This window comes from Neomonachus schauinslandi, chromosome 5, assembly GCF_002201575.2.
Source record: "Neomonachus schauinslandi chromosome 5, ASM220157v2, whole genome shotgun sequence".
NCBI classification, from domain to species: domain Eukaryota; kingdom Metazoa; phylum Chordata; class Mammalia; order Carnivora; family Phocidae; genus Neomonachus; species Neomonachus schauinslandi.
Window position 1 is genome coordinate 121062823 of NC_058407.1, and position 16525 is coordinate 121079347.

The 16525-nt window shown below is 43.4% G+C and overlaps 1 protein-coding gene across 3 annotated transcripts in view; it reads right to left on the reverse strand.

Moving 5' to 3' along the window:
• Window positions 1–14291, reverse strand: part of SLC39A12 (solute carrier family 39 member 12) — a 67187-nt gene extending 52896 nt beyond the window's left edge. For all 3 annotated transcript variants that reach the window (XM_044914992.1, XM_044914991.1, XM_044914990.1), the window contains exons 1-3: window positions 14031–14291; window positions 6297–6578; window positions 1887–2094 (exon numbers count right to left, since the gene is read on the reverse strand). In XM_044914992.1, coding sequence (XP_044770927.1) covers window positions 1887–2094; window positions 6297–6578; window positions 14031–14291 — 751 coding nt within the window. The remainder of the gene's footprint in view (window positions 1–1886; window positions 2095–6296; window positions 6579–14030) is intronic.
• Between the last annotated feature and the right edge of the window lie 2234 nt (window positions 14292–16525).

The following is a 16525-nucleotide window of genomic DNA, read 5'->3' on the forward strand; positions in this document are numbered from 1 at the left end:
AACTCTGAGTGCTCAAAGTGTAAAGTGGCTGGTTTTTGCTCAAATAGGTGATACTGCAGATCTCTCATGGGTAGTTATTTGGATTTTTTAACCAAGGTGCACAATGATCAATATCTACACAGCTTGCCTCTGTCTTCTGTATTGTGGTCTGATCGCCTCCTATTTCATAGAGTGGTCGAGCCTTCAAGTGGTCGAGCCTTCAAAAGCCTTCCAATTTTTACATCATTTGAAAAATGGAATCACTTGCCCTCCTCCAGTTGCAACAGGAACTGCACTGCTAAAATTTCCCAACTCCTGTTTCCCACCTCAAAATGATTCTCTGCCTAACATGACTTTCCCTGGCTTATTTCCTATGAACGACAGCTAGGCAACATGATTTAATTATATTTCGACTTCTAACAGAAAATGCAAGTGAACTGTAGAAAACCACATCTGTCATTCAAATTGTTGGGCAAATAGGTCCAGGGAAAGTTCAACACTGAATTGTATGGCTACAGCTCTCAATCCCTTCAGACTTGGGGGGTTTATCCAGATCATGGGTGTTGTTGGTCCCTTGGTAAATTCACATCTCCCTTTATGTTGTGACTTCGCAAGAGGAATGCTTCGGGAGCAGCACCAGCTCTTATGCGACACTCCAGGAGCCCTTGGTGTACAAATTTGATACAGATTTTAAAAATGTCATTTCCTGGGTGCCTGGGTGGCTCAGTTGGTTAAGCGACTGCCTTCGGCTCAGGTCATGATCCCAGGGTCCTGGGATCGAGTCCTACGTCGGGCTCCCGGCTCAGCGGGGAGCCTGCTTCTCCCTCTGACCCTCTCCTCTCTCATGCTGTTTCTCTCTCACTCGCTCTCTAATAAATAAATAAATAAAATCTTTAAAAATAAATAAATAAAAAAAAATAAAAATGTCATTTCTGGGGCACCTGGGTGGCTCAGTTGGTCATGATCTCATGGATTGTGGGATCAAGCCCCGAGTCAGGCTCCACATTCAGCAGGGGGTCTCCTTGACATTCTCTCTCTCCCTCTGCCCCTCCCCCCACTCACTCTCTCTCTCTTTCTAAAATAAATAAATAAATCTTACCAAAAAATTAAAATTCATTTCATTTTTAATGTCTTGTCAAGGACAAAAAAATGTGCAAAACAAACATTCTGATTCCATTCCCAGCATCCCATTTTACCTTGCAGTTCCAAAAAGCTGGCAGTCATGAATGTAGTCAGAAAGGATAGGTCACATGACTTTTATTTAAAATTAAATAGTTTTGGGCGCCTGGGTGGGTCAGTTGGTTAAGCGACTGCCTTCGGCTCAGGTCATGATCCTGGAGTCCCGGGATCGAGTCCCGCATCGGGCTCCCTGCTCGGCAGGGAGTCTGCTTCTCCCTCTGACCCTAACCCCTCTCATGTGCTCTCTCTCATTCTCTCTCTCTCAAATAAATAAATAAAAAATCTTTAAAAAATAAAAAAATTAAATTAAATTAAATTAAATAGTTTACTGTTATAGTTACAAGCAAACCTACCAAGGTTCTTGCACCATTTGGCATACTATTCCATCATTCTTATGCAATATTTTGCGACCCCTGGCTCAGGGCTATGTACTAAGTCGAAAAGTGTTCATTAGTACTTAGAGCAGGTCATAAAAATCTCTCCCTTGGCTCTAAATCCACAATACCACTATCAAATGATCCAAGTCCCTATTTTTGCCTCATCACCACATAGAAACAATAGCATGTTTGCCTTGAAAAGTCTGAGCTGTCTTACTACATGGTAAGATAAAATGGTGTTTAGAACATACCCGAACAAATTTAGTCATCAAAAAGCATCAGTCTTTCTTTTGGGCACAATTCATTTAGTAGGTATGACTTGGGAGTTAAATTCATGAAAAGCATCCTTACCCGAGAGGTGGAGAGTATTTGAACTATTCAAAAAACTGAAAATATATTCCGTAAAATAGTCTGGGGAAGGCAAGTTCCTTTGCCCCAGACAAACACCTTGGAGGGACAAAGCGATGATTGTCGCCGCCAGCTGAGGAAGTGTATTTTCATCAGCACCGTCACTGCTCACTATTCCAGATTTTTCCTGCAGCATTTTGGTTCCCATACACTGAAATCAGATACACAGTCAAAAGAAAAGTTTGAACCTCTAAAGTCATTTTGATTCAAATATCTCTAGGATTTCCCCAAAAAACAAGAAATAGTTCTTTACCTTAAAGAGGTCTGAATTGTTTGTAGAAACATGAACACCATCATTCTCTAGTTTCAGAATTCTGTTTGGAAAATTCTTGTTTCTTTTATTCGCCCTGACACTGGATTTTCTAACTCCCCTCCTATTGGTCCTTATTTACCCAACCTTTCTCATTACTCCCTCAGAGATGTGTTTTCTCCAAGAAGATCCCTTGCTCTCACTGTTCACGACCTTCCAGTTGGTGAATTGTTTGTCTCCAGCTTCAAGAAGAGCCTGCAGTGTAATGACTTCCAAATCTATATTCTCGACCTTGACTTCGCATTGGCTCTGGTGCATTGTGTCATCACAGAAAACTTCTCTTTTCACCCCGCCTTTAGTCTCAAGTTCAATGTGTGCTAAGTGCAAATCAAAGCTAGCACAGTCTGTGTTCTTTGAACTCCCATCAGACATAGGATCTTTTCCATGTGCACATCAATTTTCTTCAATTAATTTATGAGCATCTGAAAGGCAAGAATCTTGCTTTGCATTCCACTAGTATATCCATTCACTCATTTAAAGTGAATTGAGTGCGTATTATGTGCCAGACACTATGCTAAGTCCATTATATTATGCTCTCTCTTCATTCTCCCAGAGCTCTGTGCAGTGGATACTCTTTACACAGATCACCAGGCCAATAATGGAGTGCACACCCAGTGCGCACCCAGATCTGACTCCATAGCTTGTGCTTTTAAATACTCTTCCTCTTGTATATAGAAATAAAAGGAAACACAGGATGAGGGGTTATTGGACTTTCATATCATCAAAGTGAGTTCCATGGCATAGTGCTTGGGATAGACAGATAAGGCTTTAATATTATCTCTGGATTTGTAACTGAGTGACCTTGGGCAAAATGATTAACTTTGTTAACCTTCATGTTCTTTATCGGTAAAAAAGGACAATGCTGCCCACCACAAAGGTAATTAAGATTAGATGAGCTAATGCATGAAAAATTTTTAATACAGTAGCTGGTACGTAAGACACAGTTAGCTAATCTTAAGTATTACTATTGTTGGACCTAGTGTCTAGTTGCGCATCTGACAGACAGTAGGCTGGAGAAGGTGGCAAGAAGCTTATACTCAGTGTCATGAAAACTTTCCCCCTAAAGGCTCCAGAGGAGCCATTAATGTTATAAACAAAAGGATAATACAATAAGGTATGTTATAGAAATATATCGCTCTGGTGGCAAAGTAGTGAATAAATTGCCAGGGCTAGAATTTAAAAGCAGGAGTGTAGTTGAGAAGTTATTGATTAAAGAAGGTGTGTTCTGCATGGAGCACTGGGTGTTATATGCAAACAATGAATCGTGGAACACTACATCAAAAACTAATGATGTAATGTATGGTGACTAACATAACATAATAAAAAAAAGAAAAATAAATAAAATCATAAAAAAAATAATTATTAAAGATAAAAAAATAAAAGAAGTTATTGATTAACCCAAGGTATTTCTTGACCTCAGATGGTAGCACTAGAGATGGAAAGAAGTGGATGTATTTGAGGAATATTACAAAGGACTTAGAAGAAAATGTGAAGGAGTCTGAAGAGTTAAAAATGGCTCAGGTTTCTGGGTTTATCAACTGTAGGACAGTAATACCATCCACTATTCCTCCATATAAGAGTCAGGGTTAGTGGAGAAGTCTATACCGATCCCTGTTTATTTATCATGGTAATAGCCAACAGTGGAAAGAGCAGAGAGTGCTGGGAGCAAGAGATTGAGTCAAGGAGCTAAACAATAGTTGGACAAAAGAAAATGAAGGAATGGAGGGATATGTACATTCTGCACCACCAGGGAGGGTGGCTGGATTAGGGTACTCTGGCGTAGAGCTGTTTCTGTTGAGCTGGTGAAGGCCTACCTGGAGCAGCTCTTAGTGGCTTCATCTATGGAAGCTGAATCCTGTGCAGACCAAGACCTAGAGATGCTGGTGGTGGTGGGCCTGGTCTACCAGCACCTTCTCTGACCTCACACTCTCTAGTCGGAAAGAGCGGCATCCTCCAGTGAGAGGTCAATTGGCCTCCTGTAAAAGTCTGGATTGACTGACTAAGGATTCCTAAGGGAATTCTAGCCCAAATAAATGGGCTAAAGGATGACAGTGCCATCCTCCAGGAGACAACTGGTCTAAGGCCTAGCAAGGGTTACAACCCAACAAGAGCTCTTAATTCTTCTTGAATGAATAGATGGAGAAAGTAGGCCTACCCATAATATTGAATTATTTTATTCTGCTCTAGGAATGTTTAATCTCACGTACACTTGGAAGCTCAGGTATTTGCAGTATGTGTTGGATAACCAGAAATCTGCGTTGAACATATACACACCATCTGCTTTTGAGTGCCGGGTTCTCATTCCCACTTAATCTGCATCAAAAGGCAGTAACAGATGGGATGACTAAAATCCTAGTGGCTAATTTGAACCAATCTTGTATCATATAGATGTTGCACCAAAGAAATTATATGTGGGCCTCTTTCCTTATTTAAGCAGAAACTGAATTCTAGAAAGGAACCCATTTTCTCAATTGGAAGTGGAAACAAAAATATGGTCCTATTTTGAGATTCATGAGATGAGAGTTACCAGAGTGATGCCCACACAGTCCTTCGGAAACAGTCTTTCCATCTGTGTGCCAATCACGAGAGAAATTAAGCGCTTTTACGGCAAATTGGAGGATGTGTTTGCCGGTCATTAGGCCACAGCATGATCGCACAGATACCTCGGGGCTCCCAGGAGCCAGAATTGAGGTCAAAAATCAAATACACCTATACACATCACTATAGACTGAATGTTTGTGTCCCCCCATCCAAACTGATACGTTGAAATCCTACCACCTACTGTGATGGTATTACGAGGTGGGGCCTTTGGGAGGTGATTGGGTCATGAGGGTGAAGCCGTCATGAATGTGATTGGTGCCCTTATAAGAGAGATCCCAGAGCACTCCTCTATCCCTTCTACCATGTGGGGAGATAGTCTCTTGTAAACCAGGATGGGGGGGCTCTCACCCGACTCCAGAACTGTGAGGAAGAAATTTCTATTGTGTAGAAGCCACTCAGTCTATGGTATTTTTGTTACAGCAGCTCAGAGACACATGTCAATGAAAAATTCAAGAGAAAAAAAAATGACTCACAACACTCTTCAAAATGCATGGGTGGCTGCTCGATTCTTTAAGAAAATGTGGCTTAGGGCGCCTGGGTGGCTCAGTTGGTTAAGCAACTGCCTTCGGCTCAGGTCATGATCCTGGAGTCCTGGGATCGAGTCCCGCATCGGGCTCCCTGCTCAGCGGGGAGTCTGCTTCTCCCTCTGACCCTCCCCCCCTCTCATGCTCTCTCTATCTCATTCTCTCTCTCAAATAAATAAATAAAATCTTAAAAAAAAAAAAAAAGAAAATGTGGCTTAAAAAACTTCTTTTTTTAATGTTCAGAGCACTTTATCCGCTCAGACTTCCCACTGCAAAGTTAATAAAGGTAATTGAAAGGCTAGCTTTTGCTGGAACAGTAAGGAAGGCCAGAAGAGACCAGACGCCTGGTTCCTCACAGTGGGAGCCCTGAGGAGAGAAAACCACTTCCAGAGACCCCTTGAACCGAAGCAGCACGAATCAAAAGCTGCAGAAGGGATATTGTCTGTGCTGGCGGTCATGAATAATGCTTTTTGCAAGCTGTTTCTCCGGTGGAGTAACTAATGATAAATTCCTCGCTCTCAAATGGTCCCGCCTTCTTTTTCCCTGGCCAGACGGCAAGGCAAATAGGCACGATGCCCTCCCCTATGTGGGTCAGTCCTTGGAGACTGATCAGGAGCTGTGACTCACTCACTTTCATGTTCAGGAGAAGAGAGTTGCCCCATCAGCTGGCTTTCCTGCGCACCCACCCACCCACCCACCCACCTTCTGGCTGGAACTCATTTTACAATAATTAGTCATCCCATCTCCTCCTTTTATACTCAGAGTTTTAAATGACATCACTTAACATCCCATAACTAAAACTCACAAATACCTCTCTTAAAAGTCCTTGGCTGTCCTAGGGATAAATAAGTGACAGGGAACAAGGCTCGGAGACTGTATCTTAGCAGCACAGCCAGTTGGCACCTTGGGCCTTCTTACCTGGCTTCTAGAAGTGTCAAAGTACAGCCTGGTGAGTGTCAAGATGTCTTCTGTCTCGTTCTGTGAAAGGAAATAGGAGTTTTCGTCCTGCCTGAGGCTGAGGAGGCTGTGTAGGTAAAATTTATACTCTTTATTACTCATGTTGAGCTTAGAAGAACAGATCTCTTCCTGATGAATAATGTAATAGAGGAGGAGAAGAGAAACCCTCTGGACCACTTCCTCTCGGAGCTGCTCCTCAAAATCTCCTCCAGCTATTAGTAACAGGGCATCTGGTTCAAAGCACTGTTCCAAAAACACAAAATAACACACAAGGAGAAACAAAGCTTAGCAAATAGTCCTAGAACACTAACGACCACCGGTCCTTCCCTGCTTATTATTTTATGAATACGAGGGGAATGTGGGCAGCCCCAGTAGTCAGCTTCTAATAAAAGAGTTCAGGTTGGACTTCTATACATCAGTGATGCCCTCCTGCGGAGCCCTTATTCCCTGAGAATAGTCCTTCTAGCTCCAGTTGTCCATTTGCTGCCTGGAGTAAAACCAGTAGACTCTTTGGCTTTTTAAAGGAATGCCCCATTGCATTTAGAATGAAATCCAAGCTCTACACAATTTTCTCACTGGTCTGGTTCTTGACTACCCCCTCCCTTACCTTACCTTAGCCTCTCCCCGCCTCTCTTTAACTTTCTGCCCCTGTGATTTTCCATCAGTCCCACCAAGCTCCTTCCCACCACCTTTCAGGTCTTCTTTCCCCTCATTTCTCAGATCTAGCTTAAAGTGACACGCCCTCGGGGATGCCTTCCCAAACACCCTATCCAAAGTCGGACGTCCCAACCCCTGCCCCATGTTCTCCAGTGTGGCGCTGTTTGATGGAAACAGGACCCCAGCCACAGAGATAAGCCACACATCACTTTAAATTTTCCAGGAGCCACATTTTAGAAAGTGAAATTAATTTTAATAACTTATCTAATAATGTACCTTATTGAAACGTATATGCAAGATAGGATCACTTTGACATGTCATCAAAATTTTTAAAAATTATTTAGGAGCTATTTGACATTCTTTTTGTCAGGCTAAGTCTTCAAAATCTGGTGTGTACTTTGCACTTCCCAGTGTGTCTCAGTTCAGACGAGCCACGTATCAAGTGCCCAACAGTCACAAGGGGCTAGGGGCAGCTCCGGCATAAGGCAGGTTTATTTTCTTCGTGGCACTAGTATTCTAAAATTTCTTGCTCTCCATGTTTATTTTCTCTCTTCCCCTGAGAACAAGTGGTCCATTAGGACCAAGTTTTGTCTGTGCGCAGTTCTATCCTTGGCATCGAGCACAATGCCTAGCACTTCTGAGGCGTGAAATAGAATGAATGAATGCCATCTGCCTTGCCTTTACCTAAGATAATTGCTAAAAATACCTCCATGATGCTTTCTTTGTTTCACACCCACGGCCCCGACGCCTGGCTCGGCTCATCTGGGAAGTTTACGTGGCAGAAGGTGTTTTGGGTAACGTGATGGGACAATGAGAAAAAAGATACACACAGGGTTGTGGAACGGAAGCTCTTCTGACAAGACAGGAGCTGCCTTGCTTCAAAGACAGTGAGGTGCTAAGAATTCTCCTAGGATCCCAGAAGCAGCCCACTGCACAGCCTCAGCCTCAGAATGAAGGCATGGAGGGATGCCTGTCCTGAGCCCCCCAAAGGGATTTTTTCCCCACTGTAGGACAATTTACTAGAATATCTTTTAATCTATTCTCTGAGGCGGAAGCTTCAGGCGTCCTAATTCCATGTGCTGTGCGTCCCACTGGCTAACATCTGGGCCGTACCGTCTGAGTCAGGAAGAAACATGTCATCTGTCTCTAAAGCAAAGCATTCATCACATTCTTCACAAGCCATACAGATTCCGTTCTCTCCCCAACTCAACTGCACTGGGATAAGAACTCAGCAAACAGGCTTCCCAACAAGACCAACTCAACGTGACTATTGAGCTCCACCACCAAAACCAACCCAGCCCTTTTCTGTTTCTTGGTTAGCCCACAAGAAAAGTTCATGGGTTGGTAGCTGTTGGCAGGACTGATGCCAAGACTCAAGGAGGTGAATCAGTTGAAACAAAAGTGTAATCAAGCCATTCTTTGTAAGAACATATAACCTCCTGAAACCAAACTATTGGTAATATCAGCTATCCTTTATTGGAAGCCATGTGCCCAGGACAGTGCTAAGCACCTTAGGTATTCAAGCATTCCTCAGTACATAAATCTAATCGGTGGGATGCCTGGGTGGCTCAGTCGGTTAAGCGTCTGCCTTCAGCTCAGATCATGATCCCAGGGTCCTGGGATCCAGCCCCCTATCAGGATCCCTGCTAAGCGGGGAGTCTGCTTCTCCCTCTCCCTCTGCCTCTCCCCCCAGCTTGTGCTCTCTCTCTGTCAAATAAATAGATAAAATCTTTTAAAAAACAAATCTAATTGGTTCTGGAAAAAAAGTCAGATAATGAATTTTTTGATGGTAAGAATATTATTCCATTATTTTAAATGGAAAAACAAAATGTCCTCAGCTTATTTGATAACCCACCAAATATTTCTGCGTACTGTTAAGCACTAAGAATACCAATAACCCAATTATTTAACGCACAGTGAATAATGGGTACATTTCTGTGCAGTATGCAAGGATAATGCACAGAATCCAGCATGAGTTATGTCTTCCTTCTATAAGGAAGGTATATCTATAGCATATGTGAAAACCAAGTCAAAGAAAGGGTAAGTAACGTACCTAAGGTCACAAAGCTAATAGTGCTTGCCCAATCTTAATTCCTCCTCTGCAAATGATAGGTTTTATTCTCTTATTCCTTTGTTTTGTGCCACGAAGAACGTAAGCTGTAGACCCACCTATGTACTTAATGTGCAGCCCCTTCAACCAGTAATTTTCTCTCCCTCCTGTTTGATAGGAAAAGAGATCAATTAGGAGACCAAGGGATTGGGGGCACCTGGGTGGCTCAGTCGGTTGAGTGTCTGCCTTCAGCTCAGGTCATGATCCCAGGGTCCTGGGATCAAGCCCCATATCAGGTTCCTTGCTCAGTGGGGAGCCTGCTTCTCCCTCTCCCTCTGCTCCTTCCCCTGCTTATGCTCATTCTCTCTCTCAAATAAATAAAATCTTAAAAAAAAAAAAGGAGACCAAGGAATGGGTAAGGCTCGAATATAAATCAATGAGAACATCGTACAATGAGAAGATTGAATGAGTTCCTGCTGACAAACTGTCAAGTGCTGTTGAGGTTGTTTGAGGAGGGCTGGGTAGGTCGGAAAAAAGTGCCAGTGAGACAAGAAATGGGACTTCCGCGAGGTCACCAGACCAGGCACATGTGGCCAGGGTTTGGTTGACAGCACACAGCAGAGAACGTGGCCACCCTTCATCCCATCGAGGTGCCTGAGACCCCTTTCCATTTGTGGTTCCTTTTCAGTGTACCTCACTAGGATTGGAATAGGAGGGATGTGGCCTGGAGCAGCGGAAAACAAGGTAAGAAACGTTTTGTGAAAAGCATAGAACGTGGAAGGTAAATTGATTTCTGACCGAAAATGTTTAAATAGTTGCTGAGCATCTCATTTTGAAGGACGAGAGACTTCTTTCCTCTTGAATGGACAGAAGTTAGCTAAACCTTGCTTCAATTTTCTGAGGCTTGCTTGAATGAAGCTCAGTTGGGAATCAAATGACCATGGGCTGAAAACTTTCTGCCTTTTAATGATATTTGACTCGTAAGAAGTTACCTTTGTATGGAAGGCAGTGGCTTGAGGAAAGTCTACCGTCAGGAACATCAGAACTAACAGACATTGACAGGACAGAAAGCACTATGTGGGTGGGTGGGGGACTGGACTTTCCAATTCATCATCACTAGATTTGTTTCAGTGGCTAGAGCTTTTAGCAGTGGCTTGGGTTGTGTTTGGGAGAGGATGTCTAGCACAATTTGGCAAATACTTCCACCCCCTAGGTATCGAGATCCATCCAAGGCGTTAACTCTGGTGAAGTGATTCTTTGTTAAAGAAGAAGGGACTCATTCAGGAATAATCCATCGATTTTCCCTTTAATCTTGTCAGGTGGAGGCATAAGATTTTGGGGGGGGGGCACAGATTCTGGATTCCTAGAGTCAAATCAGATCGCCTTCCCCAGCTGCCTCATTCAGTTTCGTTCACCGCTAATGCTAGGAGAGCCCCAGTGACAAAAAGCAGTAGGAAATCTTTCTTCTGCGTTAATAGGGCAACTGTCACCCTTGTAGATAATCTTTAAAAATTTTAGATCCAAAGATGTTTAAATTCGCTTTTGGGTTATGGACAAATCCACTGGCCTTATTCAAGTTCTTAGGTTTTTATAAGGTCTTTTTTTGGGGGGGTCTTATAATTGACTATAAGAAGGAAATTATGTTTCTTCCTTTCCCTGCCAAACCAAGAGTTGGAAGGATGTTGGCTAATGGCAGGCACTGGCTTTTGTGGGTCTATAGCAGATTCTGTGGCATTTCCGACTGACAGAGATAAGTCTTCCTGAGATAAGAAAAAACCTGTTAGATCAACAAGTTAAGATGAAGTTTGAGCTGTCCCCTGTTTATCCTGTGACAGAAATGACAAGGGGGGGGGGTTGAATTAAATGCAGGACCTTAAAGCAGTGGTTCTCTACCTTGAAGGTGTCTGAGAATCTTCTAGAGATCTTGGATAAAAACCCCCAAGCCCCTGGGAGAGTGAGGAGCAGGGAGTCTGGGGATGGGGCTGGAGGGGGATGCTGAGGAATATCTCATTTCTCAGCAGCACCGCCCCAGGGTCCCTGGGAAAAGGGGTTGGTCACGTCCATGATGTACAGGAAATGTGAGGGGACAGAGAGAGCTTGAGCTGTTGTGCCCCAGCTTGTTCACACATGGCCATGTGGTCCTCACACACAGCTCCCTGAGGAGAGAACTAGCACTGGGGTCTTATGGATGAGGGAGCTGAGGTTCAACATGTCCTAACAACTAGAAGGTACCAGAGCAAGGATTTGGGCCCAGTGCTGGCTGACCCCAGACACTGGGTTCTTATCCCTTCACCACGTCTGGAACCCATGTAGGGTCATGGTTCCCACCATAATTGAAGTGGAATTTATTCTCTTAGAGTTACTTAATCCCTCATTAAATTCATTAAAACTCCATTCTAACCCTTCTTATTAAAAAAAGAAAAAAAGGCCAAGACTACCCATTTTCAAAGGCTAAAGCTTGAATGGATTAATTTTTAAATGCACAGTGCTTTCAGATACTGCAGATTGATTTAAACACACACACACACACACACACACACTCATTCAGTTTTTACCTAAACCTGAAATAAAATTGGGAACACTTTTTCTCCCCACGAATTTAAAACACCCACTTCCCTCTTTTTTCCCCAGACATTTAGGGATATGAACTTACCCCCTTGCCCTCTTTTTACTACAGAATTTCCTTTTTTTTAAAAAAAAAAAGAGTTTATTTACCACAGAATTTCTAACACAAACCCTGCCTCTAAATGGACAAAGTCCCTAAAAAGACATAAGAGATTCAACAACCAGCAGAAGAGCTGTGGTTTGGGCCAGAATGCAGCTGTTTGTCAAACCAATAGGACACTGTTTCTCCTTGGCTTTTTTACGAATGACAAGGAGAGATTTCGTGGGATCCTCGTTTATGGGGGACTCAGGTGAAGTGAAGCCCTCTGAGCAGGTCAAGTGGAAATTTGCCCCCCCCCTTCTTTTTAACCTCAGTCTTTTCCACTGAGAAATAGCAGCAACAAGAGGGCTATTAAAGACAAGTGTTTCACTTTCTGGGAAAAGAAATAGCTCAAACAGAAGCTAAATTGGCCAAATGCTTGATAATGTCACGGAAAACAAAAAAGTGCAAAACAACCTCGCCCCCCCCCCCCAAAAAAAACAGAATAATTTTGCATGTTTACATTGGCCCTAGCTAGACTAATATTCAACCGGCCTTAATAAGGCACTTGATGTCATCAGAGGAGAACATTTCCCTGAAGCAAATTCTCAGAGGACATTAATAAGATATGACTCCGAGTTAGTTCCATGGGGAAGTCTTATGTTGCTATATATATAAATTAATGTCATTACAGATGAGTTGCCTATTATAACACATGTTTTCTCTGGGAGCCTTTGGGAATTTCACTAATTATCGAATTATTTATTGTTTGCACAGAGCAGAGAAAAAATTCTATTAGTAAGACCCTTCTGTCATGAAAAACAAAAACAAAAACAAAAACAACCCCACAAAAAAACAAAAAACAAAACACTTGGCCAGGAAATGTTTCCTCTAGAACTAAGCATGATTGAGAAAGTCTGCCAATTTTTTTTTCTTTTTTTTTTTTTTGCTGGAGGCAGTTATTTGCTTGCTTATTTATTTATTTATGTCTTCATTTATTTATTTATTACATTCTGAAAAAATCTCTGAATCAGGAAAGGGATGGTGAATAGTGTTTTTGCTTGTTCTTGTTTGCTCTCGTCTGACAATATGGGCTCCTGCCTCTGGTGGTCCCCCCATGCCTCCCCACCCATGGAGACTTTCTGATTTTAGGTTAGATGCTGACTTTATGTTAATGTGGATTTTACATGAAAGCGGTCTGCGGAGGATTTTTTATTTTTTATTTTTTATTTTTTTAAAGAATTTACTTATTTATTTGAGACAGAGAGAATGAGAGAGAGAGAGAGAGAGCACATGAGAGGGGGGAGGGTCAGAGGGAAAAGCAGGCTCCCTGCCGAGCAGAGAGCCCGATGCGGGACTCGATCCCGGGACTCCAGGATCATGACCTGAGCCGAAGGCAGTCGCTTAACCAACTGAGCCACCCAGGCGCCCATGCGGAGGATTTTTTAAAAATTCCATCCCAGGCAAGTTAAATCTCTTCTATGGAGGGAGAAAGAAGCCGGAATGTGGTATTCGGTGAAAGCTGCCCAGGCAATGCTGAGGTGTGGACAGGGTTTGAGAGTCGCCGGGCAGACCAGGGCAAAGCTGGGAGTCGGGCCCACCAGCCACAGGCCTCATTTTAGCTCCCCCAGACCAGATGTGTCATTCTTTTTCAAAGATTTATTTATTTATTTATTAGAGAGAGAGAGAGAGAGAGCACGAGCAGGAAGGACAGAGGGAGAGGGAGAGAACCTCAAGCAGATTCGCACTCAGCGCAGAGCCTGATGCGGGACTCGATCCCATGACTCTGAGATTGCAACCTGAGCTGAAACCAGGAAACGGAGGCTTAACGGAAGGTGCCACGCAGGCGCCCCTCAGATGTGTCATTTTTAAGAGGATGATTATCCAATTTATGAACGACCCACCATGCAACATACTAGAAAACACCAGGATAAAGTACTTAAAAAAAATTCAATGCTAGACAAATATCCTATCACTATCATTCGGCTCCCGAAAACAAACAGCATCTAAGCAGTGATGCACAAGTGCTCCGCAACCACACACACACACACAAAGAACTGAAAGTTCACACTTGCAACTAAATACCTCCCAACATTGGAGGGTTGCAGAAAGGCTTCCCTAAACATTGCCATTTTAGTCAATGAAAATTCTCCCTGTTTTGAATTGCTCTACGGAGGACGCTGAGTGACTGGCGGTACCCTAGCGGTGGGCGTATTACACGGCACCGCCCCGCCCCCGCGGGAACTGCATTTCCAGTTTGCTTCACTGAAGTAAAGGGCTAGAGAAGCCATCACTGTTTTTTGAACACGCCCTGGTACCTGATCCCATATCCTATTGCACTAACCAGACTGCAGCCTCCTTGCATTCTGTTTGTCCTCCGTGGGCAGCCAGTTTTCTCCAGCAATGTTTCGATGAGGCTTCGCGAATGGTTCACGGGTGGGGGGTCACCAGCAGACAGAGCTCGTAGTACTTCCATCAGGTGGCCGGGGCTCCAGGTGCCGCCGCTATCCTGGGTGGAGGGTCTTTCCGTCTCAGTAGCGGGAACAAGGCCGAGCACAAGGAACAATGGCACCCCCAATACTGGAAGCTTTGTCCAGAAGCCCATTTCCACCCTTCCTTTACCTCCAGTCGGTGTGCGATGGAGTTGGGTGGCTTGCTGTCGGTGTCAGCTTGTAATCGGAGGACTTTCTGCAGTAAAGGGGAAAAGGAAAGGCTTTAATTATTGTGCCTGCACCGTGTTTGAAAGGATTCATTAATGGGGTGGCTAAGCTGATTTGCAATGGCAAGCGGGTTCTGAACAGCGGGTCGTCTGTAGGTCATTTATAACCACAAACAGCAGGCAACGCTCAGGACTGTGGACTTTGCAAACTATAGAACAGCCAAGAAGTTTGTGGGATTGCGCTCAGGGCTGTGGACTTTGCAAACTATAGAACCGCCAAGAAGTTTGTGGGGTTGCCTCTCTCTAAACTCACCAGAGGAGCAGAATTAGGAAGAAGTTTTTCTGTTCATCCTGCAAGGTGGTACCAGTCTAGGACCCAGGCAGGAAATACTCTCTTTTTATCCCATCCTAAAGTAGAACTCCCAGGGCTGGGTGGTCCTCATCACTCAAGTAAGTAGATGAAAATAAACAGAAAATACATTTCAATAAATTACCCATATCACATGGAACGAGACGGTTTTAGTTAAGGAAGGACACTAGAAGAAAACAGTCATGCCCAGAAAACACTCATTTTTTAGTTTTTTGTTTATTACCAGGACGAACTAGCAGAAAAGCCCGAGTGTTTCAAGATCACAAGAGCCATGATAAATCCACATACTCAATGGTCCCTAAAGGCATGAAGGACAACTTGAGAGCCAATCAGCTTTCTGCAAAAAAATTAATCTCTTCAACCGATTGCTCAAGGAATGCAAAATGTTAACAGCATCTCATGTCAGATCTTGGCACAGAGATGAGCTAATGGTGACTGTGGGGGTAGTAACAGAGATATTGGGGTTACTTTTACAGTTAAGAAAAGAGAGAGACAGAGAATTTAAGATTCTTATGTTAGCATTTAAAAAATGACAGAAGATGAGACAAACGTTTCTAAACGCGGTGCTTACCGTTAGAAGAAAGATAACTGATTATTTATCTGGAGCTCCGTGGCCTTTTAAATCTCAGAGAGTATTTTGTGGTTACAAAGTCCTCTGTTTTTAAAATTCCTTGACTGTGCACTGGAAGCTGGAGAGGATTATTTCAACCCAGAGAAGTTTTCAGTTGCCATGGAGAGAGCTGCTCTGGGGGTAGCAATGAAGGTGGATAAAAATGAGAACTTTCTGTCTGGCAGGTTTTCAGGAAAATCAAATAAAAGTGGCTAATGAACCTGACTTTTTATATCAATATTTACCAATGCTCTTAAAAGTCTAAGAAAATCTTAGAATTTCTTACAGTCACTTGCCTTTTAAGGGACAGATCTAGGTCAAGGGATTTCACCTTGCAGAATGGAAAGGCTTTAGTGTTAGATCAAGATTTTTTTTTTTCCTTTCCAGTTGATTCTGTAACTGTTTTAGCCATGCTCAAGCCAAAGTTTTGTTGAGAAGATAAGCTCTTTAAAGCCTTAATTATATAAGGTGCAGAGGTTTAAAAGACTTAAGGCATTCGAAAATCTGTAAAAAAGAGGTCTTCAAACAAGAAGAAAAGTATTTGTTGAAGGCATAAAGTTCTTACCTGGGAAGTAAGTGAATGGAAGTGGGGAACTTGATTTAGCAAATATATTCTGGTCCCAGAGTCTGCGGTAGAAGCGATTATGTAAGGCCCGCAAGGCCCTGTGAAACCCCAACAAATTATTAGGGAAACAATGACTGAGAGAACAAAGTGCTAAATTGTGGAGGAGGTAAGAGAAGTTCAAACCCACGATTTCAAAATGGACAGAGTGCATGTACATGGCACATGGTACGTGAAAGACAAAGTGATACTGAAGGATGCAGGGAAGGGACCGAGTTCTGAGTTCAGTTCCCGGGTAGGGGGTATGGAGGGAGTGGGGCTTGGCGTGGGGAGCAGAGGAAATGAAAAGAGAAAGACGTTGGGAGAATCCGTCTTCTCTGTCACTAACAATGTGAAAACTGGGAGCAACAGCGGGAGACAACCTAAGAGAATGCTGTAACACTCATAGGAACAGGGGAGGCAAAAGCTCCCAGAAATGCCCAGCTTCTCTTCAGTGACACATCACAGCACGTGGATTCACCTCAACTGTCAAGGGAAGGGACCTGGCGTGTTTCTCCTGAGCTCTCTGGTGAGCTGAGCGAGAGTCAGTGTCCAGAATCATTAGTCCAGGGGCGCCTGGGGGGCTCAGTCGTTGGGCA